The sequence below is a fragment of the Marmota monax genome, unplaced genomic scaffold (assembly GCF_021218885.2).
Source record: "Marmota monax isolate L192 unplaced genomic scaffold, Marmota_monax_Labrador192_F-V1.1 WCK01_AAM20220418_F8-fsc00052, whole genome shotgun sequence".
NCBI classification, from domain to species: domain Eukaryota; kingdom Metazoa; phylum Chordata; class Mammalia; order Rodentia; family Sciuridae; genus Marmota; species Marmota monax.
The window spans coordinates 4849182-4877101 of NW_026693473.1; the positions used below are offsets into that span (position 1 = coordinate 4849182).

The following is a 27920-nucleotide window of genomic DNA, read 5'->3' on the forward strand; positions in this document are numbered from 1 at the left end:
GCAAACTTCCACAACTTGCTCACATCTCTGGTAGCCACTGTTTTTCAGTGAGGGGAAAGTCCTAGGCCCCCTCACAGGAAGTGTGGCACCTTTCAAGAGAGGAGAGGGACACTGGCAGAGGTCCTTAGGCAGCAGCAGTGGAAGGAGGAGAGGACTCCTGCGCTGTGGTGGGACCACCAGGGCAGGGCTGAATTTTGAAGGCACGTTTTAAAAAAAAAATCTATTTACTTGTAAGAGATTCTGCAGGAGTTCAGTCTCCAGAGAGCTGAGGTCTTGTGATGGTGTGAAATGAACATGGGGAACAGTAAAGAATGAACACCTGGAGCAGGCTGGGTGCCCACAGAGGAGGGTGGGCACTGTGGGCAGGTCAAGAGGCAGCTGTAAATGGGAATAGAACCAAGGACTGGGCCCAGTGGGTACCCATGTTTGGAGCACAGTCTATTAAAATGAGCAGATCCTGCTCTAAGCCATGACACTCCAGGGCAACACCACTTTACTGTGAAGACACCAGCACAGGAACATCCCTGTTCGGCTTCATCAATATGAAGCCAAGTAAAATAGTCATATAGGGAATACTGTATCTTAAGAATACTGTAGTTTACATTGCCGCAGTTTAGATCTTGAATGTTTGTCCAAAGGCCTATGTATGGTCTTTGGCTGGTGACACTACAGGGAGGTGGTAGGAACTTGGGAGGTGAGTCCTAGTGGGAGGTCTTTAGGTCATTGGAGGTTTTTCTTCTCACACTCCCAGGTGCCAGAAATGGCCAGGTGTTTTTTCTCAGATAAAGAAGCCTTAGATTCATAGAAGGTATAAGAGCCTGGGCACGCTGATCACCGGGCCACTGCTTACTCTGTGCTATTTCCAAATTGCATAATTCAAAGACATGGCTCCTTCACAACTCACAGGCAGCAATGGAAGCAAAGCTGCCATCAGATATAAGGAACCTAAGCATGTCTTCTCCACGCTTGTTTGAATCAAGTAAGGAGCTTGTCTAACAGAAGCAATATGGCAAGAGGGTTGGGGTGGAGACAAGATCAGTTTTGTTGTCTAAGGCACTTCTTAAGTGTTAATTTTTAATTTTTAATGTGTATAATTCAGTATTTTATAAATATATCAGCAAAGATGTGCAACTACCACTTCTAATTTCAAAACTGTATCATCATCCCCAAAAGAAACCCTGGATCTATTAGCAGTCACACCCCATCCTTTTCTCCTCCTTGACCCTGGCAATCGCTAATCTATGTTCCATCTTGATAGACAGTCCAATTTTGACTATTTAATATAAATTCATAGCTGATCTCTTTCTTTTAGCATAATGTTTTCAAGGCTCATCCATGCTGTAGCATGAATCGGTACTTCATTCCCTTTTATGGTCATCTAAGCCATTTCTGAACACCCAGGGATTGAGTGCTCCCATCGCTTCTTTCCGGCCTGCTGTGGAGAGAAGAGGATGGCAATCAGCCAGGGCAATAAAAAAGAGCCCTTATGGGGCTGGGATTGTGGCTCAGTGGTAGAGCACTCGCCTAGCATGGGCGGGACCCGGGTTCAATCCTCATAAATATCCTCCCACATAAAAATAAAGGCATTGTGTTGTGTCCATCTATACCTAATAAATAAATAAATATTCAGAAAAAAGAAAAGAGCCCTTACTACATTGGTACAGCCCACAGACATCCCCAAATTTCCCCTACAATCTTCTCCAAGTAAAAGATACAAAAGGACTTTAGGTCAGATCCTCTAGCAAACAGTCTTCATAGGACAGGGCTGTGTTTAGCACAAAATTCAGTGCAGCCATAGCCTATTTTCAAGGCAGTAGCCTTGGCATACTTTTTAGATGACCACATGGCCAAATACTAGCACAAAGGTAAAGCCCAGGACCATGCAAGAACAGCACCATACCCCTCACCTAAGTTGTCATTTGCTAGTGTCACACGAAAGCCTTTTAGCTAAGGCATTTCCTGGGGTAGAATCCCATGATTCATTCCAGGACAAATGCTCCTATGACTTCTCTGGTACCCAACTGCACCTCCATGTCAAGTTGATGTGAGTCCACCACTTTACGAACAGGCTTTCTGACTAGGCATAGCATTAGGTTATTCTTACAGCTGCTCTTCAATGTTCACATCTTCTCCTATTTCACACAAAGTAGACAAGGAATTGTTGTTCCCATTTACAGAAGAAGAAATGGAGTTCCCAAGGCAAGAGACCAAGATTCATTGACAAAAGGGAAGAGAATAAAAAAAAAAAAGCAGGTCCTATCTTTCATCTCACTATTCTGGGTAGACCCACAAAGTCAGCTAACCAAACAATCCTTTCAGAGCAAAGGCAAGAGAAAAATTATAGTCAATTTTCCCTGATGTGGGGGATACATATTTAAACTCAAGCTGTATTTTCCTGCCACTAGGTCATATATTCTATAATTGGGAGGCACATACCCAGAATGTGACTTATCAACAGCAAAATATATCACGAAAAGCCAGGTATAATGGCACATGCTTGTAATCCCAGCAGTTCGGGAGGCTGAGGCAGGAGGATCATGAGTTCAGCAAAAGTGAGGCTCTAAGCAACTCAGCGAAACCCTGTCTCTAAATAAAATACAAAATAGGGCTGGGGATGTGGCTCAGTGATCACATGCTCCTGAGTTCAATCCATGGTACCCCCCCCCCAAATATATATCAGGAAAATTAATTTACATGTCCCTCTCCATTCCCAATTTCCCCAACATAGACCAAAGTCCACTATAAACTAGAAATAAGAGTGAAGTCATATATATTCGATTTATATGAAAGTCCAAAATTAAACCAGGTCTGCTACTAGGTCCAGCCTGTTAAGAACAAGTTCCTGCCTGGCCTCCCCCAGCCTCCAAGCCACACTTCTTACCTTCCCATCAAACTTGGCAGTGGCTCCTTCTTTGATGCACAGGTTCCGAGGAGGCAGAAGGAAAGCAGGGGCTTCGGTCAGGGGCATGGAGTCAACCTTGAAGGACCCACACTAAGGGAGGTTTTGGAAATGTGTGATGAGGAGACCAACTTCACATCCCCTGTGGTCTGCAAAAAGGAAGGAAAAGGACCAGGTCAGAGGAGTCAAAACGCAGTGCTGTCTTCCCTCCACATGGCCACATGCCCAGCCTGGGGGTGCAAGCTTGGGGAGGAGCAGTGTCTACCTGGAGCTTCTTTCTGGGACCAACAAGGTTCCAGGGTAAGGCACAGCCTGTGCCACACTCCAGCTCCTGGGGCCAGGCTTGCCTCCTCATTCCCTCTGGAGAACTTGCCATCTGTCCCCCGTCTCCCTCTTCTAGGAAAGGGTGACTGGGACAGGAAGAGAAGAGCTGAATGGCTTAGAGGTTTTATAACAGGTATCTGAAATCTTCATTGAACAGTCACTGATCCTTCAGAAACATTTGTAGCTGAAAGTAAAAAGTGTTTGGGGCTGAACTGTGAGAGCTCATGGGCTACACAAAAACTGGGATCCATTCTCCAAAAAGGTAAGAGTTTCAGGTTAACATGCAAGGACCCTGGAGGAGGGGAGGGGAGGGGAGGGGAGCAGAAGAAGGAGTTTGTGGAATGAAGGAAAGAAAGCAGACTAAGGACTAGATTTTTTGTTTTGTTTTGTTTTGTTTTTAATGTTTTTAAGTTCCATAATTAGAGAAGAGAGATATTTTAAGGTCATACAAGCTGACTCAACTATTTATAACAGAGGCCCAGAGAGGGTAAATCACTTGCCCAAGGAGACACAGTAAAATGATGCCATCACTAGCAAGAATACCTCAAGCCCAAACTCCTGGGCCAGGCCTAGGGACACTAGACAAGGTGGGACTGGGGGCTGGCAAGGTTAGCTGGAACAAAGGGGCCAAAGTGAGAAGTCACCCATGGCTACCCATTACAGCGCTGATCAACTCTTTTGCAATGTTTAATTATTCTCAACTTTTAAATGTTTCATAATAAAGCCTGGGAAAAAAAACAATATGCAAAACTAATAAATTATTATTTACTCTACACTTGTTCTGTTCCAAACACTATATGGAATACTTGATTATCTTATTCAATTTTTCATTACTTTAGTTTTGATTGACATATGTGTGTATGTACACATATGGTATAATGTGATGTTTTGAAACATATATACATTGTGCCATGATCGAATCCGAATAGTCAGCATATCAATTGCCTTAAAAATATTCATCATTTCTTTGTGGTGATGACCCTCAAAATCTTTTTCTCTGGTTATGTTAAAGTATACATTATTGTTTAACTACAGATTCCTGTCTTTATGCAATAGAATCCCAGGTCTTATTCCTCCTATTTAACTGTAACAACCCCACGAAACTGATATAGTCATCATTTTGCGAATGAGGAAGCTGAGCTCAAACAGGTGGAATAACTTGCCCATTATACAGCTGACCATCAGAAGTGGAGGAAGAATCCAGATTTGCCAGGTTCCAGAGCTCTTTTGTTCATATCAGACAGCCCAAAGGAAAACAACATGAAATAGCCACAATTTTATTATACAGAATGGTGAGGCAGCTCCCTCTGATTTTGTTTTTATGAATATAGAAAAACACATATTTGAGAGAAAACACATGGTTGAGAGCATTTATGTTTCCTATCTTTTTCTCACAATTTTTCTTAAAACAAAGTGGATAGAACTACTTTTTTTTTTTTTTTTTTTTTTGGTACCAGGGATTGAACTCAGGGGCACTCGACCACTGAGCCACATCCTCAGCCCTATTTTATTTTATTTAGAGACAGAATCTCACTGACCTGCTAAGTGCCTTGTTTTTGCTGAGGCTGGCTTTGAACTTATGATCCTCCAGCCTCAGCCTCCCTAGCCTCTGGGATTACAGGCATACACTACGGCACCTGCCTAGAACTGCTTTTAATATAATTTTAAATATTCCATCCTTTGGGTGTTTGACTGTCTCCCCATTGCTGGCCATTTGGACAGTTGCTAATTTTTTTATGGTAAAAACTCTTACAATGAGCCTTAATCTGTGTCTAAATCTATGTCTGAGTTTCTGATGATTTCCTTAAGCTGGACTTACAAACCTGAGTTCTTGGTTGTAAACAACAGAAACCAATCTGGTTCTCATAAGTGGAGAAAGGCTTTCGGAAAAGAAGGTGGGGGTGGGGGATCCAAAGCCTAAAGGAGAGGTGGGAGAACCCCACCTAAACTAAGAGAAGCTGGGTGGTCAGATGCAGTCAAGGTCACTGGGTATCAGCTGTCACCACCTGGAGTACATCCTAGTGTCCCTGTGCCAAGTTCCTAGTTCAGGAAGGAGCCCTAGCAGGCTGGGGCAGCTCCAGGATGGGACCATATCTTAATCACCATGACATCCCTGGTGCCTGGCACATCACAGACACCAAACAAGCATCTGCTGAATGAAAGAGACGTCTAGTTTTTCCTGTTCTGTTAATTTTCTTTGGCTATTTGGTAGCACACTTAAGTTCCACGCTATGGGTCAGGTAAAGAGTCACCAAGGAACAGTGGTGTATGGGTCTTATAATTAGCTTGTTTACATTTAATATCTAACTAAAATAAGGCTCTTTTAAAGTATAAATTAAAGCAACAAAGTGGCTAGGTTTGTTTGTAACTGGGCACATTCTCTGCTTGACAAACCTTGCTTTCTCTTTTACTGATAAGGTATTAGCTTTGCAAACAAAATTCCATTCCTAATGATAAGACTTAAGACCTGACCACAGCAGGAAACAATGAAAATAAACACTATGTAGCACTTAAATCAGAAACTGTACTAAACACTTCACAAATAATAAATGGTTTCCTTTCCTCCTTACAACAACATTATGATACAGATAATCTCATCATCCCCATTTTAGGGATCATAAACCTTGTTCTATGTCACACAGTGGGGAAGAGAACTGGCATTTGAACGTGGGCATGAGGCACCTGAGCCGCTATTCTGAACCACTGAGTCTTCTGGCCTCCTGAAGCAGTTGGCTGGTGGGAAGGGGGTTTGATGTTGATGTAACAAGGGAAAAATTGAGAGCTGCTCAACTTATGTAAATGTAAAATTAAGATTATTCTGTATTGCTAAACATACAATCAACAACCTTAAAAGATGGATGATATTCTGGGATAAAATGCTTGTAATGAAAACCAAAGAAGAAATCAGCCCACAGATAAACGCGCAGAGGATATGACTTGAATAGAAGTCAAGCCCAAATAATATAAGAGTAAAAATTAAGAATGATGCTTTTTTTCTTTAACTAACCAAACTGACATTTAATGCTAGCCATGGGGAGATGGGCATACTCATATCCTCCTAGGGGCAATATAAATTAGTACAATCTTTCCAGAAAGCAATTTGTCCAAAAGATTCTAAAATAACTATCCATCTCTTTTCCTAGTAATAGCACATTTAGAAATATATTATTGGGAAAGAATCAGAGATGCAGCCCAAATTTTATAGATAAGAACACTGATTGCATTATTTATAGCAAAAGGTAGACATGTAAAAAAATCTACTTAAATATCCAACAGTGAAAATTGGTTACATATGGTGGAATACCAGGCAGATATAGGAGTACATATTTACAAGGGAAATAATGATAGGAATTAATGATATAGAAAGTTTAAACTAAAAACAATTTATTATGGAAAAATTCAAACATACAGAAAAGTAGAAAGAATGATACAATGAGCATCCCAAAACCCCGTATTTAAATTGAACAATTAATATTCTGCCATATTTAGTAAATTGTTGTGTTTCACATATGTCTTTGAAACCATTTCAAAATGATCACCATGTGATTTGTTCTAGGTGATACAACGATTGCACATGCTTATAGGGTACAGTGTGAGAGTGCAATACACGTATAGAATGTGCAATGATCAAATCTGAATAATTAGCATTTCCATCTCCTTAAACATATATCCTTTTTTTGTATTGGGAACTTTTGGCCACCTCTCCTCTAATTCCTTATAGAATATATAAATTGTTGTAATCCATCGTTACCCTCTGGTGCTACAGAAACTGGAACTTAGTCCTCTCATCTGACTTCATTGGGCGCCTGCTGTGCTGCTATGGTTTAAATCTGAAAGGCCGCCCAAGGATTCACATGTTTAATGTTTGGTCCAGCCTGTGGTCCTACTGGGGGGTGGTGGAACCTCTAGGAGATGGAGCCTAGTGGAAGGCAGTTAGGTCACTGGGGCAGGAAGTGCCCTTGAAGGGGACACTGGGAGCCCAGCCCCTCCTCTCTTACTCTTTTCTTCCTGGCCCCCTGTGAGGTGAAAAGCTTCCTCCACCACCACATGCTCCCTGCCATGATGCTCTGCCTCACCTTAGTAATTGAGTCAGCTGACCATGGGTTGAAATATTTAAAACTATGAGCCAAAATAATCCTTTTCTCCTTCGACTTGATTTTTTTTTTTTTAGGTATTTTGTTACAGCAAGAGAAAGCTGATTAACACAGTACCCATCATCTAGCCTTCCTCTCTGCCCCTCACCCCTGCCCTTTCTAGTCTATACTTATCACTATTTCACTTTCCATTTCTATGAAATCAACTTTTTTAGCTTCTACATATGAGTGAGGTCATGTGATATTTGTCTTTCTGTGCCTGGTTTATTTCATTGACAAAATGTCCTGCAGTTCCACCTGTGTTGTCACAACTGATAGGATCTTTCTTTTTATGAGTGAATGTGGATTCCCTACCTTGGCTATTGTGAAGAGTGCTGCATAAACATGGGAATATAAGTACTTCCCTGACACAATATCTTTATTTTATTTTTATGTGGTGCTGAGGATCGAACCCAGTGTCTCACACGTGCCAGGCAAGCGCGCTACCACTTGAGCCACATCCCGAGCCCTCCCTGACATAATTGTAACAGCAAGAATCAGAATGTATTCATTCACTCAGGATGTATTTATAGAACACCTACTATGTGCCAAACTAGGTGCTGGGTATACAGCAGTAAATTATCCGTGGGGGTTGGGGGTGGACATTGAGTGTGTCTGTATTTGTGTGGTGTAAAGTGTGGTGAGTGTGGAAACATAAGGTAGGTGACATACTTAGGGATAAATGGGGTATAAACCTTCCATCTTTTTGGCCTCAGTTTTCTTTTCTGTCATTTGGGAATAATAACAATCATACGAGGAAGGGAGAACTGGAATAGGAGTATATATAAAGCCCAGAGCACAGCATAAAATGTATTCACTAAGTGCTAACTGCCCACAGCAGCAGCATCCACTTCCCCAAACTAAGCCAGCCTCACAACCTTAAAGACACAGACCCTGTCACCAAAGATAACAAGAAGCCCAGGCAGGCCTGATTACACTCAGGCAAGGTTGCTGGGGCAAGGGGCAGAGGCAGAGCTCCAGGAGGCAGCTGGTAGGAGCCCAGACTGACTGTCAGTTTCCTGTAGCACTGTTCTGAGCATTCTAGCAGCACCACTCACGGAGTAAGAAGTATGTGGCCGGCATTGTGCAGGGCACACTCTCACTCAATCCCAGCTATCCTGCAGGCAGTTCTGATTATCCTCTGTTCACAGATAAGGGTAGGGAGGCTCTGAAAGCCATCTATGCTTGCCTAAGCTTGCACAGCTAAGAAGTGGGGGGAAAAAAATCAGACTGTAAGGTCATACTGTGCTGCTTGCAGGAGACTCCCAAGACCCAACGTGGCATTTCCTGCCATTCCCAGTAATGTAATAGACAGAGGCCTGGGAGAAGCCCGAAGGAAGAAGGGCAGCAAATGTGTCTCCCCTTCTGCTCTCAGGCTTTCAGGGGAGCTGGAAACTAGGAGAGGTGAGATCAGGTCCAGGACCCTTTTTACAAAGCCTCAGGATCCAAGACCTGCTGAGGCCTATTACATCTCCTGAAGACCCCAAATGCTCTCATTAGAGAGCACACACTTGGCTATCCAATCCTAGGAATAATCTGCCTTCAGGTTATGAAAGGTACATGCCAGTCAATACAGCAGGGTAACACCTAGTCCCTGTGGGTGATTCCAGGGGGAGGATTACTGAACCACCCTTGGGAAGAACCACAGCCCAGTCCCAAGCTGGCAGTCACACCAAATAGCTCCACTCACCCCCAGCCCACTGCCCTGTCCACTGCCATCATCAGCACAGATTCCTGCCATGCTGCCAATTAGCGGCTCCTGACATATTTAGGGATAAAAAATGAATAGTAAAATAAATCAAGCCAAACCATCTTTGTTCCTCTCTAATCCTTCATCAGGTCAGGTGCCCACATTCCAATCAAGAAAACAGAGAGGCTGGGTGATGTCTGCAATTTCTCTATCAGCAGAGCAATGCTCAGTAGCTGGAGTCAAATGCACCCAACCAGGGGGTTCATTCAGTACCAGCTAAATGCAGAGCAAAGGACAGAGAAGTAAAACACAGGGGAGTGCGGATCGAGAGCTAGAAGCCTCCCTCCCACTGATGTTTGGGCCAAAGCCCACCTCCAAATAAAGTTTCCACAAGTAACATAATTTATTAGTTATACAAAGCAGTACTGAGTTAATTGCACTTTAACTTGATCAAAAGCACTTTAAATCATCTCTTGAACCCAGAAAGGAATACTTTCAACTATGGCCAATACAGAGTAAAACTCTGAGGCAAAAAGACTCAGAAAAAAAGTTTAAAAATCAGTGATCAATTATATAGCAGAATAAATTTAGAGAAACCAGCTATGCACTGACCTACTCAAAGTATACATTAACTTTCAATGATGGCTGTCCCAAGCACCTGATCAGTGAGTAGGGTGTCCTTGAAGTACCAAGCCTGCTCAGCTTTCTGCCACGAATCCCCCAGCAGCACACATTAGAGCCGACATAACCACCAGGGTGCAGATGCCCGGGCACTGACAGCTCTTCTCTCCTCTTAATCCTCTGGGCAATGCACTTAAATCCTGACACATTCCCTAATCACTCCTAATCCTAGAGAGAGTGGCTCCTCGCCTGTGCCAGGCTGACTGGCAAACAAAGTGGGGCAGAGCCACAGACGCACCTTACCGTGGCCTCTCCCCCCGCAGCTCTCACATGAGTCAGGACGCCAGGCAGTCACACTTCACCACCGTGCTGCTGAGATTCCTGTCCAAGTCCAGAGAGAATGGAGAAGGATCAGAGGAAAGTGGCCAGAACCCAGGGCCAGACCAAAAAAAGTTAAGGGGCTTTGTTCTAACTCTGCTCGCAGATGTTGCAACTTGCCTTCTGCCGGGCAGCCAGCTTCACCCGGGAGATCTGTTGTCCTAATCCGCCCAGCTGGGGTGACCTTTGAAACCTCTGGCTGCCAGCTGCAGAGGCTTTCAATGGAGTCCCAGGGAACCAGGGGTGGAAGCTCACAGGTTTTTACTTGTTCAGAGATGCAGATTCCAGTCTGAGTGTGGAGCAAGGGGAGGACCCTGTCAAGCAAAGAGCTGAGACCTTGGATGGGCTGGGCACTCCCCCAGGTCCACATCTGGCACAGAATGCCACTCCAACTCCTTGGTACATCTGGCCTGGTATTACCACCCAGGGCTCCCGAGACGTTTGCCTCCTGAGACCTGGCTCTTTCTTCCTTAAGCTGAAGAGGTCTTGTTTATGATCCCTAGAATAGGAGGCCAAGCCAGGGAAACGAATGGATCGAAAACTTCTGTGCTGTGATTCTTGGAAGGAATTCGGCAGAGATCTGAGCCAGGCCCCACCGGTTGTGTTCAATGAAGCACAGAACCTTGTGGCACTGATCTGCCGTGGCAGAGCCTCAAGAGCCCTCCTCGGGGCACCCTTCTACATGAAACAGCAAGGTGATGCTCAGACAAGATCTTCTCTTGCAGGGGACAGAAGGTATTTCTAGTTGCAGAGGAATTGCTCATCCTACGCAACTCAGACCTTGGGACAGACTGTGGCAGTCCAAGTCAGGAATGACATGAATTTAAGCTCTGTTGGGTCATGTCAGATTCTTGAAAAGCTGGTTCCTTCCAACACCTAGGGGACCCTCCATCCTCCAGCTCAGCAGTGCTCAAATGTTTTTGGTCTCAGGGCTCCCGTTTATATTCCTAAAAGTTAATAAGGATCCCAAAGATCTATCACTATCAAAATTTGATATATTAAAAATTAAATATTAATTCATTTAAAAGGATCAACAGTCTGTATGTTAACATTATTTATGTATTTTTAAAAATTTATTTTGAGGCAGGGTCTCACTTTCGTTGCTCAGGCTGGTCTTGAACTAGTATAGGGCTTAAGTTCTCCTTCTACCTCAGCCTCCTAAGTAGCTGAGACTACATGTGCAAGTCACTGCACAAGGCAACATAAGTATTTTAAAAAGAAAAATATATTGTTCAGTTTTACAATTTGTATGTGTGTGTGTGTGTGTGTGTGTGTGTGGTGTGTGTTGCTGGGCATGCTAGGCAAGCGCTCTGCAAATTTCTTTGATGTCTGGCTTAACAGAAGACAGCATGATTATCATATCTGCTTCTGCATCTATTCTTTTGTGACATCACAACATTTGTAGCTGCAGGAAAATGCCACTATACAGAGAGATAAGAGTTGGGGGGGAAGCAAATAACATCCTATATAAAAATAATTTGGACCTTACGGCCCCTTAAAAAGTCTCAGGGACCCCCAAGTGTCCTCAGGGCATATTTTTAAAACCTTATTTTTGTCAATCTTCCAAATCTTCCTATTACCATCTATCTCACTTCTGTCCTTAAAATCACACATGGAAAGGGAAAAGTGGTTTATATGAGTAGTGGCAGGCAGCTTTAAGGGACGGACGAGTGAGGAAGAGGGTGAATCAATGTCTAATTTGATTCCATCTTTTTATTCAGAGAGAAAAATTGAAGAGTTGTAGACTAGAGAGATTTGCAGCCTGAGAAAGAAACTGATGAGAAACCTTTACATCAATTTAGTCTTTGGCCAACAGTGAACATACACCAGCTGGGAACACCTAGCTCAGGGAGATGGTCCAGCAGTTTATGCCTAAGAAAGAAAGAAATTAATGCAGCTCACCACTGGGGAACGGAGGCACAGTCAGACCCAAGTCTTCCTGATAGTGGGCAACACTACGATGACTGGAATGGACAGAACTTTGAACAACAATTTGGACAAAGACATGGAAGGCTTGTCTGTTGAACCCAAGGGTTGCATTAGGTACCTAGGAATGGCTAATGTGTTAGAAGTTAAATATGACCCTGAAGATCCCCAAAATGGATCACAGGAAGTTAAATGAAAAATAATTTTTAAATTTCTACACTGGGCTCAAAAACAAATGCCTAAGTACAAAATAGTTGATTGGAAACACTGAACACAGACTTCTGGGCCCATTGAGACTAGGCATGGTTCCCTGCTAGGTGGACCATCAATCCTTTATGTTTCTTCATCCTGAGTATCACAGTTTGCAGTCATGTCATCAAGTGGTTCACCAAGCAACATCTGTGTCCCCCAAGGGAATGTAAGTACACCAGGCCATTGGTCCTATATGTTTCTGTCACTACTGTATCCCCGATGCCTGGAATATTGATGAGCATATAGTTCTCAATAAATCCTTGTGAAATGCAGAAATGAATATAAATCTGGATTAAAACATTTAAAAAGCCACTTCCAAATGATGACATTGTTTAATTTTGTTGTACAGGGAATCTCATGAATTGTTAGCAACCATTAAGAAAGGAGCAGATGAACAGATCACAAAGATAACAAAATCTAACGCCCTGAGGAATATTGGTATTTAGCTCTAAATGCATAGGCACTAGTCTTCCTCTAAACCTGATATATAACTCAAGTTTCCTTCCTATTCTTCTCAGTCTTCCTGCCTGTGAAATGGGCATAATCTGCCCTGGGTACTTTCTCTGGGTTTCCTGCTAGCATTCCCGAGTGACATCTGGGCATCCAGGTCCTGGGTTCCCAAATGAATGCATTTAAAGCCAGCTAATGTTTATTCCCCAGAGCTGAGCTCTCCCCAGGACACCAGGCAACCCCTCCCTCCTGGGCCTTTTCTCTAGGAAAACACATTAAAGTAGGGCCCAGACTCTTACAGGCAGATGAGCTGCCACATCACCCAGGCCACATCAGCAGAGTAGCAGACCACAGGTGGGAGGTGCATTTCAACCAGGCAGCACAACCCTATGTGAGCACATCATTGGCAGATAGCTATTTTAAAGTGTCTTAAAAGGAGACACAACTCTCTCTCTCTCTCTCTCTCTCTCTCTCTCTCTCTCTCTCTCACACACACACACACACACACACACACACACACACACACAGAAATCAAGTCAAAGTCAAAGAAACACATCCACCAAAGCTCACAGTGTAGGGTTGGGGCTGTAGCTCAGTGGCAGAGCACTTGCCTAGCATGTGTGAAGCACTGGGTTCAATCCTTAGCACCACATAAAAAATTAAAAAATAAAGGCATGCTGTCCATCTACAACTACAATTTTTTTAAAAAGCTCACAGTGAGAATGAGTGGACCTCCTGCTTCACTTGGGATTTAATAAGAGGCTGAGAGAAAATTCCTGCAATAAAAGTAATATGCAAAAGAAACCAAAGCCAGAACCAGAAACAATGATTATAACCAAATGAGCAAAATCCACATTCTAGCAACAATCCTAAAGTTCACACATTTCGTTGACACGTACAAGCAGCCCAACCTGGACTCTGGCACAGAAGATCAGGAGGCTCAGTCACTATTCCTGCTATTGCTGATGTTGTTTTATAATTTCTATCAGAGGCTCACAGGATAAAGGCAGCCTGGTCAAGAAGAGGGCCACAGGAGAAATCAGGAGCCAGCACAAAAGGCGAAAGAGCGCAGGGGAGTCAGCAAGCCTCATGCTCGTTGCGGCTCCACTCTAGCCAGTTGTGTGACTTTAAGAAAGCCACTTACCTGCTCTGGTGCATGTTCTCTCTACCTGGCTTGAAGCATCTCCCTGGATTCTTCCTGCCCTAGTGCATCTGTCTCTTGGATGCTGCCTGCTCCCCACAGTTCACGTAAGCAGAGAGCAAAGATTCCAGAGGGTTGCGGGTGGGGAGCAGTCAAGCCCAGAGCAGAGTCAAGGGGCAGTCAAATCAGGCAGGTGCTCTTCTTGACCCTTGAGACACACCCAGGTAGACCATAAAGACACTGGAGACTGGGCCAGTGCCAGGGATGGTTACCTTTGCAGTTATCCTGCTTCTCAGCCACTGGCAAACTCCCAGATCAAGTTCTCTTTTTCAGTGCATCTTGTCAAAGAGACGGCCTGGGGCTGGCTGCAAGAGCTAAGGGGAAACTCCAGGGGGAAAGGGGAGGAGAGAAGGGAAAGAGAAAGGGAGCACTAATAATAACCACTTTGCTGAGCCACTTACTGTGCCAGGCATCAGACTAAGTACAGAGGTGACTTAGCTCATCCAGTCCCTTAGTAGAGTGGCAAATATTAACAGAAAAATTAATGGGGCAGGGCACTGGGGAGTACCATTTGCTTACAAAGTAAATCCAATATATTCCTTTTCTTTCAACCATGTCATTCTTCCTCCCTATTTTGAAAAAACCTAGCACACGAGAATTGGCTGCCAAAGGCAGAAGGTGTTGAAAGACTAAAGAAATAAATGGTCAAATCCAGTGCACGAAGTGGACTTATGTACAAAAAGTTTGGGGTGGCAGGAGGAGGATCCCCACATGAGCACACTATGAGGAAGGAAAAAGGGACTCCGATGCTGAGCTAGACAAAGGTAGGCCAAAACCAAACAGAATGTACCAGGACTTCCTCAAAAACGAACGTGTCAAAATGTCAGTTAAGAAGCAGTTCAGGTATGGCACTGGACACTTACTACCTTAATGACATTGTTTATCTTATAGGGTTTAGAATGCATGCCAGAGTCACCCAGTGGGAAAAATGACCCAGATGGCTATAGTCAGCTCAAGCAGGATCTCCACACTCCCCACCTCCAATTCTGCAAGCACTTAATAATTTGACTTATTCTGAAGCAGGAATCTATGGGGAGCAGGTGGGTTTGGGTAATCCCCAATAGTAGAGCACCCTGTTGGTGTTATGGAGGCAAAGGGCTGAAGGGATACCAGGAAAGGTGAAAGAGAAGGGTCACCTCTCTGTGCCAGGATTCTGCCTGCCTTCCCTCCTCCCCAGCACTGGTCAGTCTATAGAAAAGCCTAGGAGGGCCCTTGGAAAAGAAGGCCCAGGAAGGACGGGAGCCTCAGGATGCTGCTGAACAGTCACTCCGGAGCTTTGGCTCCGGTCTGGCTCAAGGTCCCTCTCTTCCCTGGGTTGGCCTGAAGCATGTGCCATCCTTCCACTTTCTGCAGGTGTGAGGGGCCGCCCTGCCCATGGGCTGAGCATCCCCTCTCAGCCTTGAGTAAAGGGGGTGTTGGACTGACATCGCAGGCCATGCACTATGTGAAGCAAGTGGCCTTCACCTTCGCTCAGCAAAGAAATGCTTCAGCTCTGGACTGGAGTGTTACTCAGTGGGATTGGGCAACCCCCTTTGAAAACTTATCCCCTGCCTTATTTGGTGTAGAATATTCTATCGAATGTCTTTCCCCTATAAATAGAGCGATTCTGGGTATACTCATTCTCTTGCCAACTTGGAAGAGGACCCTTGAGGTCGCAGAGCAGTCCCGCCCTCAATCTGAGAAACCCATGTCCATGTGTTGCAGGATTTCTTCACCGTTTTCTTAGTTTAATGTTGCAGCCAGCTCCCCTGAACCCAGTTCATCTTGTCAGAACAGGTCAGTGACAAGATGCAGGGACCTGGCCCTATAGGGGTGAGCTGAAGGGACAGACACAGAGGATACTAAGCAAGGAGGGCCCTTGGATCCTGAGGACACAGATGCAAACGAACTCTGAGAACCTGCCCAGGGCTGGCTGCTAAGCACAGTCCCTGCTCCTCTCACACAGGGTAGGGGAGATGCCAGCATCCATGGCCTGGTTCTCCTGGGAAAACATTAGCTCTGAGCCTGGACTATCTTTTAGCCAACCGGAGGAGAGAGAAGGAGAAAGGTGCTTCTGTGGATGTCCTGCCCTTCCACACAGGGGCCAGAATATGTTCCCTAAGGAGAAGGAGCAGGGAACACTGTAGAGTGGAGGGGCAGTGAAGATCACCACAACCACACCATCCACAGTTTCTGCCGGGGCCAGAGGCAGTCACCGTCACCCTTCTGGCTCCGGGCCATTCACCATAGACTCAAGTCCCTTATTGAGAAGCCCAATCCTCCCCCAAGTGACACAGCATAGAAAAATGAGGTTTGAGCCAATCTGCTTTATCCACTCTCTGCTCCAGATTCTGCATTTGAGATGTGAGTTTTCAGTTCTTTCTAATTACTCCCATCAACACCATCTGCCTCCTCTGGCCGGAACCCAAGGCCTGGCAAACAGCATCATGGATTTCCAGTGTTCCTTCCACTCAGCACCGAGAGAAGTGACCAGGTGTACAGAGAAGCAATGAGGAGGTTGGCTCCTCATGCCACAGGACAGAAGGTGGGCTTTTCCCATTTGATTTGCAGGTTGGCTACTTCAGTTAGAGGGAAGACCAATTCCTATTCCAGGGTAAAGTTGAGAGCTGAATGATAAACCAGCCAGGATAACCACAAGAGTAACAATAAATTTACAACCTACATGAGATAGGTGGTGACTGCGAGACAGCAGACATTGCTGGAATGATCACAATCACAGCCTTTGTCTAGCCATACCTGGACTTGAACCTTGCTTCTGCCACACTGCTGGGTGACCTTGGGTGCCTTACTTAATTTCTCTAAACCACAATTTCCCCATTTGTAAATCCATTTTGCAGGGTTGGGTGATTAGAGGTAACCTCAAAAATCCAACACACAGTTGATATTCATAACATCCAGTACACGGTAACAATGACAAGCAAAGTAATTTTCAACAATGCCTTGCATACATCCAGCCCTCAATAAATAGTAACTATAATCATGCCACCCAGAACAACATTTTGGTCAACAACTGTATATATGAGATTGTTCCATAATATTATAGCAAAGCTAGAACATTCCTTTCACTTGGTATCACTGTATCTGTCATAACACCAGAGTTCAATGAGTTATATGTTTGAGGTGATGCTGGTGTACACAAACCTTCTGTGCCTCCAGTCATATAAAAGTATAATGCATATGATGTATAGTGCCTAATACTTGATTCTGGTAATAAATAATTATGTCTACATATTTACTATGCTTTTTATCATTATTTGAAAATACACTCATACTTTCAAAATTTTACTGTAAAACTGAATACCACGTTATAGTGACAACAACATCAAATGTCTCACATTTACGTCCCTTGAATGTATTATTTTTTCTTGTGCTTGATTTAATCTGTTGTTTTGTTCATCGTGGCCCTGGAAGCAACAGGCTTCCATGTACACACACCACACTGCCTAAGTCTATCAAAGGCTGTACCACTTAGATTTGGGTAAGTACATTCTATGATGTTGGCACAATGATGAAAACAACTGACAACCATTTCTTAGAAGATATCCCTGTCATTAAGTGTTACAAGACTGCATTAATAGTCAATTGTAATATGATGATGAAGAATCTGAGTATCACATTCTCTTAAATATTGTGGTTCATTTAAATATTGCAGCAATCACAAAGGACAGATTAATTCATGCCTTTAAATTAAATTATTTTTGTCAGTGATTACTGGACTAATAGTTACTACATTATAATAACAGTTGATTAGACAATTAGCACTGCCTCATCTTTCCAAATTCTGGTTTACCGTTAGCACACTACAATATGGCTAGATTGCAGTGTCAGAAATAGAAGGGAACCTAAACCATTTGGTCCACTTCCTTATTTTGCAGATGAGACAACCAGGGCTCAGGGACCAGAGCAAAGATCTCTCATTTGTAAGGGATAGATAACAGGTCATGGGCTGGGAGCAGTGGCTATACCTGTAATCTTAATAGTTGGGAGGCTGAGGCAGGATGATTGTGAATCTAAAGGTCCCAAGCAATTCAGTGAGACCGTATCTCAAAATAAAAAATAAAATAAAAGAGAGAGAACAGGTCATGGCAATCTAAAAGGGTAAGCCCCAGTATAAAGCTGATTCAGGTATGTGTATATTAAAGCAAGGAAACTCATTTGGCAAAAGGATGCACCAAGAGGAATTTTGAAAAATTCGGTCATTAAGTTGATTGACACAGGCTATGGAGGACCCTGGGGAGAGTAATGCTACCAAAACAGTTTTTATTTAAAATTAACACCTACCTAATGATTTAATGATTTATGATAATTAAATCTCACTATATATTCAGTGAGTAAAAGTCCTTATTGTACTGTAATACCTGAAATTGAGTGTTTAAATACACTTGCTAAAAAGACTTCTCATATGACTCTGTATGTACCATGAGGTGAATGATACTGATTTATTGAATAAATGTCTGTTTTTAGAAAAAAAAGATTGCACTTTAACTTTGCAACATTCTGAGATATTTTATAACTCTGTTTTGTTGATGGAAAATCTGAGGCTCAAAGACCTAGTGACTTGCTCTGGTCGTGCTACAGCTTGGACATGGTTAGAGTGTGTCCCTAGGGTTCATGTGTGGGGAGTTTGATCCCTAGTGTGGCAGTGGTGACAGGTGGTGGGGCCTTTAAGAGGTGGCACCTAGGTCACTGGAAGAACAGCCCTTGGAAGCAATTAAGGAAGTACTTGTGAGACCCCTGAATCCTGAAAGAGCAAGTCATTCAAAGAGTGAGCTCTATCTCCAAATCACTCTCTGGTTTCCTGTTTCAGGATGTGATCTCTTCCTGTTACAAGTACTCCCACCCTTGTGACACCATCCACTGTTAGGCCCTCAACAAAGGTCAAACCAATGGGGCCACCTGATCTTAGACTTCAAACCTCTAAATCTGTGAGCTGAATAAACCTCTTTTCTTTATAAAGTTAGACTGCCTCAGATATATAATAACACAAAACTGACTAATATAGGCCATATAGTCAATAAAGCTGAACTAGAATCTAGTCCTTTTGAACTCTAGATCCTGGTTCAATTCAGTAATTTGCTCAGGAATAATTTATAAAAAGACATTAAATTTTATTACAATAAACACCACGCCAACAAGAAATTTCCAGTATTTGTTGAAATTCTCTTTGATTTCATTGTCATGATATCTAATGAATACAAATTTGACTAATATAGTCAATACCTAGTCCAGGAAATGCCCCATATATTTGTCCTAAACGAATGGGTGACTTCATTTCAATCCCTTATGCCTAAGGGAGAGGCCATTCATGCTTAATGGCCTATCTCTGGTAAATCTGCACAGTGTTGACACCACCATCAGCACAGTCTCTCCCCACACATAGAGCTCAGACCACATTTAGAGATCATTGCTTCTGCTCACACCCAGGAATCTCTGTATCCTCCCCCAAACCTGCTGCCTTCTCTGGGTTCTCCTGCCCTCTCTTCCCACAGGCTGGGCACAAGCCCAGCCCCCACCTTGTGTGCTGCATGAAAAGTGTCAGGAGAAAACTGTGGTAGTGTGACAAGCCCTGATTTCCACACACTATTAGTCCCCTGCTCTCTCCACCAGTCTGCAGTGTGGGTGAGAAACAATGGCTTAGTGTTTTATGGAATTTACCTAGGGTGGTAGAGGGCTGCCAACTTGAGCAGCCAGGTTTATCAGTCCAAGGACAGAAAGTCAGGCTCAGGCACATCCTGCTCTCCTCCAGCCTCTCCACTCTCCATGCCAGGCAGCTGCTGCTTCTACCACCCAGCCCCATCCAGTCCCACCAGAGGTAGGGCTACAGGGAGCCAGCCTCTCTGAAGTTCCTGCAGGATTCATTGGTACCCGTTTCAGGTCCTTTGTGGAGGAGAATTACATACCCCAGAAACCTGGAATATCACAACTAGGAGGGACCTTTGGAACTATCTAATCTAACCTCCATCCCCATAGGGGTGCAGCTGTGTGATCTTTGGGGAATTGTGAGGGTACCTCATTCTGGGACATCAACTTTACTCAAAGATTTGGGGAAAGCATTTTTATATTAAAATCAATCCATTCACATTATTGTAAAGAATGCCAACTGTAAGTCAAATTTATGAATAAATGTAAGAATGTAAAGAAATGTTTTCTGCAAGCTGCTTCAGGCTGCAACCCGAGCCTCACTCCCAGAACACATGCTTTTTTCTCTGCGACCCAACGGGCAAAGCTGGAAAAGCCCTGCTCTAATCCAACCCTTCTGTTTTACAGAAAGGAAACATAAGTTCTGGATGAGTGAAGGAACTGTGAATCACATGTCTATTGTCCCAATAAAAATAACCCATTTATTAAATGTTGACTGAAGCTATCTCTGCAGGTAACTTAGGGTTTAACCTAAGTTCACTTTAGTTCATTTTTACCTAAGTTCACTTTAATTTTCAAAGGAACTCCAGAAGATAGGTATTACTTTCATTTTAAAGATAAGGGAAAGACTCAGAAGTTAAACTGAAATCTCAAAGCTAATAGTAATAACCACTTGTGAGACCCCTGAATCCTGAAAGAGCTAGTCATTCAAAGGGTGAGCAACCAGATTTGAACCCAGATCTCTTGACTCCGCAGGTTCAGATCGTTGGTAGCAATTCACATTGTTGAAGATACTTTGAGGACTGGAGCTGAGTGGACTGGAGTCCAAGGTCCTGGTGGTTTGTCCTGGCTCAGCCACGAGGCAACATACAGCTATAGAACTCAAAGGGACTTTAGCTCAACTTCTCAGTCCACAGATAAGAAAGCTGAGGCCTAGGCTTAAGACCAGAGCCACCAAATTTTAGGGACAAGGTCTGTTAACAGTGGGGTCTGGGGAAGTGTCCTAACTCTCTGTCCCCCTGGGTGCACTGGCACACAATGCACACTTCCCTTTTCAGATGGCAGCTCAAACACTCAACCTCTTGCCAGTGAGCAGCGCAACGGATGCTAGGGACCTCATCTGACCATCCCAGTTTCTCGGCCTGAGACAGCGTGACAGTCTGCTAATGATGAGCTACGCCTGGTGTGTCAGGAAGTAGAACATACACACAGCAGCCACAAGCCAGTCCTGAAAGCATGCACAACCCTCAGCAAGGAAATTCCAGAAGTTTGTTAATTTCTGTGGTTTACATCTATAGAAAGTCTTCCTCCAGACACTGCATGCTTATGCCCCTGATGTCTAAGAGCTTACTCCACAGCCAGACAAGGTCAGCTGAGATAACAGGGATCCCTCTTGACCCTAAGAAGGGCCTACATTATCTGAATTCAAGTTGCTCACTTGGACCAATCAAGCCAGGTGCATCAGGTTTGTGCTCTCAGGATAGCCTGGAGAATGAGGGCCTAAGGCCAGACACACACACTGTCTGTCTACCACCAGGTGTTTGCTGAGTGCTCCCAAGGTAGTAAAGAGCATGAATAGGTGAAAGGTTAAATAGAGTGTGGCAGATGCTCCCTTCTCCCACAGTGACATAAAATGCTGCAGGAAGAGCCAGGACACCCCCTTATCTCCCAACCTCATTCTGCTCAGGTTCCCATTTGTTCCCATAATCTACACCCTGCCCCCTCACCCCCCACATGCACCATGACTGCCCTCCCCTCTCCCCTGCCCTTTCAAACAGGGTGGCTGCTCCTTGGATGAAGGGATCAATCTGCAGTCCCCTGCAGGTGACAAGCAGGGCTGGCATCCTCAGGGCTGGAGTTGGTTTTGCTGAGCCTGGAATTCTCAGGCCCCCACCTAAACTGGCCCAGGGCCTTGGTGCGCAGTCCTCACTGCTCCATTTCTGACTCTCAGTGGAATAACTATTATCTCCCCCGCCTAGGGGAGCAGCGGGTGGAGCTGTGAGAGGACAAATTAAGGTCAAATACAAGATGAGAAAATTATTGTTGCCTTCAAGCACTTATTGACTATCCATCACCTGCTGTGCCAATCAAGAGTCCAGGATTCTCCCAGACCAAGACCAAGGGCATCAGGCCAATGGGAGGGAAGATTCACAGCATTCCAGGGTGAAGGGACAGGAGTCAGAGAAAGCAGAATCTTGGGGAGCAGCCTTGGGTGGGGATATACTCCTCATTTTGCCTCTGAGAAGGGCCCTGGACATCAGGAACTTATTGGAGGAGAGCAACTATTGGAGGAGAAAGGTTTGGGTATAGAGAAAAGGGGGCTCATGGCCCCTGCTGACTTCCTCCTGGTTCTACCCCTTGACTCCACCCACACTGCCCCAAGCTGGAGCCGGTCTGCAGGTTGCTGGGGTCTCTCCTCTGCTCATAGCTAAAGCTAGTGAAGTGTACCTGGCCTCTACAGGATGTTCTCAGACTGCCCCTGGCTCTCTGTAGAGCTACCAACTGGGGGAGCTATTTGTATTTCCTCTAGACAAAAGGTCCTCTCAACAGGCTCAGGAATCCAGGACACCTCTGACCTGTCCTTTGTGCTCTGTGGGTAGGCATCTGAACCCACCTGAGCTCCAGATGTGATGCCTATGGCAGGGCTGGCTGGGAGTTCAGTCAGATCCCCAGCTGGCCTGATGGGACCTCACAATGGTCCGAAGTTGGAGGCCCTTCCACATCATGTCCTGCCTGCCTCTCTCCAAAAGGATTCCCTCAAGTTCCAGTGCCTCGGAGGGTAGCCTGTGTGTTGCTAACATCTGCTCCTCACCATCAGCAACATGGCAACCACAGGGATGGGCCTATTTTCTCCTTTAACAGTCTGATTTTTTTTAGCAGTTCTGCCTGTCTCTTCATCTTCAGACTTTATGGAAGACACTGATGAAGCTAACAGGGTTCACTTCTTCACTTCTGGCTGTTGAGAAAGAAAATGGGGACCTTGGGAGCCTAGAAGAGAAGGTCTAGAGAAATTCAATGGCCCACCCAGGGCACAGCACATCAGCAGGAGGGTATTAAGGAACCTCAGCTCAGAGGTGTTACTCAACTGGCTCCCAGTGGTGGGAGACAGTACCTGTCCTCTTCCCACTCTCTCTGACATAGGAAGCCACTTGCATAAGTCCTTTCCCACAGAAGGCTCCATCAGCTGCTAGGGCAAGGAGACAGGATGATACAGGGTTGCCAGGAAGGTGAAGGGCTGCTGTTCAGTATTAGAGGGGCACACACTCGACCTGGGAGCATAGACCTCAAGGACATGGTTCAACTTCAGGGAACTTGGAGTCCAACTGGAGAAACCAGATTAATGAAAGAGAAAAAAAATGGAGCCCTAGAGGTGAGGAGAGTGGGATCTAGTAGGACAATATCCTGTTCACAGGTCCTAAATCTCTTCATGTTTTTCTACCCGATCCTGACATTCTGCACCTGCTGAGGCCACTACTAATGTAAAAGCAGTAGTTCATTTTATTAGCCTTCAGGCTTTCAAGAGTGTGGCATTTATGGGATGTAAATGTCGTCTCTCCCCCACAGTAACAAGATTGGTAGAGGACTCTGAAGAGAAGTATGGTGCTTACCATTCCTACAAAGCTTTAAAATATCAATTCTAGTTGGCAGAACATTTTCTTTCAGGCAATGTAGGGAAGCTTCTACCTGGGGGATAGAGCAGCCACCTGCAGGCCTCTCCAGGTGTGACCGATTAGGCCTATTTATATCTCTATAAAAACATCTATTAAATTCATAATGGAGGGGCTGGGGTTGTAGCTCAGTGGTACAGCACTTGCCTCGTACATGTGAGGCCCTGGGTTCAATCCTCAGTACCAAATAAATAAATAAAAAGATAATTTTTAAAAATTCACAATGGAGGTGCTGGGGCTGTGGTTCAGTGGTAGAGTTCTTGCCTAGTATGTGTGAGGCACTAGGTTCGACCCTCAGTACCACATATAAATAAATAAATTAAATAAAGATATTAAAAATTCAAAATGGACTTTTAATTACTACCCTCTATTTCTAGTTACATAGTATTTAGCAGAATGTTATTATCTGGAGCTTTTATCTTTAATGCTTAATGTAAGGACCCATTTTAATCTTACTTTTATTTTTTTTAATCATGAGTCAATTCAAGACTTTTCTTAGAGAAAGCAGCTACAGCATGGGACTTCTCAGAGTCCAGCATCTGAGAGAGATTCAGGGCACCCACAATGAAAATCTCTAGGCCTCAACTCTGCTTCCCTTATACCTATTAATTGGGGATGGTTTCCATCTTAATGGCCTCATCCCTCTCTGTTTCTGGGTCCAAGTGCAAAAGTGACTGTACTATTGATAGTACCCAGTCCCCATAGCACAGCTAAAATCCAAGGAGGAGCAGGTGGGCACCATCTTGCTTATGCAGCTTCGGTTTAAGCCCTACTCTGGTACTTCCTCCCTCATTACAAGTTCCTCTACCTCAGGAAGCTGTGCTTGGCATCAGGTATGCTCTGATCTTTGCAGGTTCCTGTCAATTCGATGTATAGCCTGGCCTCCAAAGTACAGTGGGGCAATGCTTCCTCCTTATCTCTGAGCTAGAGACTTAAAATAGCTTCCAGGCCCCAGGTGGTGGCACATGTCTGTAATCCTATCCACTCAGGAGGCTCAAGCAGGAAGATTCCAAGTTCAAGGCCAGCCTAAGTGAGGCCCTAAAGCAATTTAGTAAGACCCACTCTCAAAATTTAAAAACTAAAAATTCACTGGTGATGCAGCTCTGTGGTAAAGCACCCTAGGTTCAATTCCCAGTATAAAAAAAAATACATTAAAAATAGTATCCAGGTGCCACAAGGTAATTTCTTGCTTAAGTTCAGGAAAAGACAAAGACAGTCTACCCCAACACTCAGCACCTGCACCCCTCAACCAACCAACAGAATGAAACATCTACAAAAATCTAGATATCTCTTTACACTAGCAATCCTGGCAGCACTAGTCTGTTGGTTCAGATACATGGTTAGCTGCACAGGTCTGGCTCCTCTACTGACTGGGAACTAAACTGAGCTGAGACTGGCTGCAAGCAGATGCCACCTACAGGTCCTTTGCCTCTTCCCTCCCAGTCCTCCCAAGATGTCCAGGCAGGCATCTTGGGGCACTCAGGGTCAGATCAGTCCTCCAGGGGGCACAATTCCATCTCACTTTTCTTGCAAGTTGAACCTAGGCTAGGCTCCCAGGCTGGTTCGTGGATGGTCGACATGGCACTGTGTTCATTATGGGTGACAGGGTCAATAGAACGGAGGGTAGCATCAAGAAGTAAACAGTGCCATAGGCTAAGCCCCCATCTGCTTGAAGTGCTCATCTACCCTTTGAACTGAATTTTGCAGGAGCCACACCAAACTTCCCCATGAGAAGTCAAGAACTTCTGCAGGGAGAAGTGCTTCAAGGTCGCCAACAGGAGACAACTCAGCTGGCAAATTATTTACTCTTATTGCTTCTGCTCAGTGGAAATTTTAGTGATTATGTATTACAGGTCTGTGGCAGGTAAAGAAGGAAGCAAGAGGAAAAAGGATCTCCTGGGTCAGAGACGGATATGAATTTTAGATTCATTGTAGGGCAGCTTAGAAATAACCACCTTGGTTATCTTCCATCCAGTCAGGAAGCATAGCTGTACCTTCTACTATACCTGGGTCACTTCTCCATCAGACTGGATCTACCTCAGCTTCTGAACCCAGGGGTTCTCTACTACGGAGTTATATCCTCAGCACCCCCTTTTTAAAATTTTTTATTTTGAGACAGAATCTCACTAAGTTGCTGAGACAGGCCTCAAACTTGAAATTCTCCTGCCTCAGCCTCTCAAGTAACTGGAATTACAGGCATCTGCCACCACACCCAGCTACCATTTACCATTTTATTCATATAGATTCATGTACATATGTATAAATAATGTATATATGTGAAATGTGTATATGCATATATTTCAAGTCTTTTGTACTGGAAAAAAATTTTGTACATACATTATCACTGGCTTTATTTTCCATGTTTTTTTTTTCAAGCTACCACAAACTTTTTCCCAGATACAGAACACTTTTTATAAATTTTATTTTCAATGACTATATAATATTACACTGAGCAGATCAACCTTAATTCCTTCAATCAATTCCATTATCAAACTATTATTTGTTTCATTAAAACAAATAATACTGCCAGTCAATGTTTCACAAACAGAACTCTTCCAGATTATTTCCCCAAGATATATTTCAAAATTTTTCATTTCTGAGTCAAAGCATATGAAATTTTTATGGTTCTTGAATCTGGGTTCTTTTTTTAAACTTTTTTTTAGTTGTATATGGGAACAATACCTTTATTTTATTTATTTATTTTCATGTGGTGTTGAGGATTGAACCCAGGGCCTCACATACACAAGGCAAGCGCTCTACCACTGAGCCACAACCCCAAAAGGAATCTGGGTCCTCTTGATCTCTGTCAACCTACCTAAAGCTAACTCATGTTAAATATTTCTCCCAAATATTTTACTCTCCTTTCTCAGCTCCGGTTTGTGCTTGGTCTCTTTGATCCTGTGCCAGGGTTGGGTAAGGGATCCCCAGGCACTTTAAAGGGATGCACGCTTAGATACCCAACCAAGTGAGGCAAGACCTTGGAAGTGAGGCAAGCATGGAGCAAGACAGGAAAGCATCCAAATCTGAGAAGTCATGAAGTTCAAAACAGCTGTTGTTATCGAACAAAATAGAGGCCTCTGCCCTCTCCTATAAAATTCTGCCAGCGGAGGCAGCTGTGGCGTGGATTCCATAGTCTCTTCCACTCTGCTGGAACCTGCTCCAACCTCAAGGTCCATCTCTTCTCTAAGGACTTCCCAGGAGGATACATGAGCTGCTAATGTCTTACCTAAGACCAGGGTTCACAAGCACCCGCCATGACAAAGTTCCCACCAAGTCATAACAAGTAAGAAAAACGGGGACAGCAAAAAAGGGTCTTCTACAGCTCAGTGCCCATAACTTAGAGGCTGTCCTTCCATCATGCTAAGTGAAGTAAGCCTGTCCCCCAAAAGTCAAAGGTCTAGTTTTTTCTCTGATGCACAGAAGCTAACCCACATTAAAGAGGGCAGGGTAAAAAAAAATAGAAGAAAAATCAGTGAAGCAGAAAAGGGGAATGAAGGGAAGGGAGGAGGGAAAGGATAGGGAAATGAATCTGACCTAACTGTCTTATATACGTATGTGAATATACCACAGTGAATCTCACCATCATGTAATCCACAAGACACTAATTAAAAAAAATTCTATAAGTAAGCAGCAGGAAGATCAGTAGAATAGAGGGAACAGAACAGGGGGTAGGAGGAAGGGAGGGGGAAAGGGAAGTACTGGGGACTGAATTAGAACAAACTGTATTTCATGTCAAAATGAATTCTATTGTCATGTATAACTATAAAGAACCAATAAAAAACATTTTGTACCATAAAAGGTTTATTCTTAATGAAAGAAAACAGAAGATAGCAGAGACTGGAAACAGATTTCTACTGTTAACAATAAGTTCTTTCTATTTTTCAAAAGAATCTAATGTGTCATCCTTAATTTCCCTGGTTCATTAGAATTCTAAGATAAAGACTTCTTATGTTTTATTTAAATGTCATGAAAGACAAATGACATCTTCCCTTACTGGACAAAAACACTTATAAATCAATCAATAAATAATGGTACACATCGCACTCAAAAAAGAGAAAAGTAAAAGGCACAGGAAGTCCAGATATAAAAGATGGTTAACTTCAATGTTTTCTCCTCCTCCTCCTCCTCCTCCTCCTCCTTCTTCCTCTTCCTCTTCCTCTTCCTCTTCTTCTTTTAAATATTTATTTTTTAGTTGTAGTTGGACACAATATCCTTATCTTATTTATTTATTTTTTATGTGGTGCTGAGGATCGAACCCAGGGCCTCGATCATGCTAGGTGAGCGCTCTACTGCTGAGCCACAATCCCAGCCCCTATTTTTATTTTTTGTACTAGGAATTGAACCCAGAGGCACTTAACCACTGAGCCACATCCCCAACATATTTTTGTATTTTATTTAGAGACAGGGTCTTGCTGAGTGCTTAGGGCCTCCCAAGTTGCTGAGGCTGGCTTTGAACTCACAATACTCCTGCCTCAGCCTCCCTAGCCACTGGGATTACTGTTGTGTGCCACTGCGCCCA

General features: G+C 43.9%; 1 protein-coding gene across 9 annotated transcripts in view; it reads right to left on the reverse strand.

Annotated features, from left to right (window-relative positions):
* The window catches only part of Mylk (myosin light chain kinase), a 244422-nt gene that overhangs the window by 163827 nt on the left and 52675 nt on the right, over positions 1-27920 (reverse strand). For 3 of the 9 annotated variants that reach the window (XM_046458052.2, XM_046458053.2, XM_046458046.2), the window contains exons 1-2: positions 9971-10171; positions 2882-3048 (exon numbers count right to left, since the gene is read on the reverse strand). In XM_046458052.2, coding sequence (XP_046314008.1) covers positions 2882-2968 — 87 coding nt within the window. In that variant the 5' untranslated portion in view covers positions 2969-3048; positions 9971-10171. Of the gene's footprint in view, positions 1-2881; positions 3049-9658; positions 9790-9965; positions 10173-14086; positions 14226-27920 lie in introns of those variants that run through there. The other 6 variants (XM_058583501.1, XM_058583500.1, XM_046458049.2 and 3 more) reach the window with 5 other exon arrangements.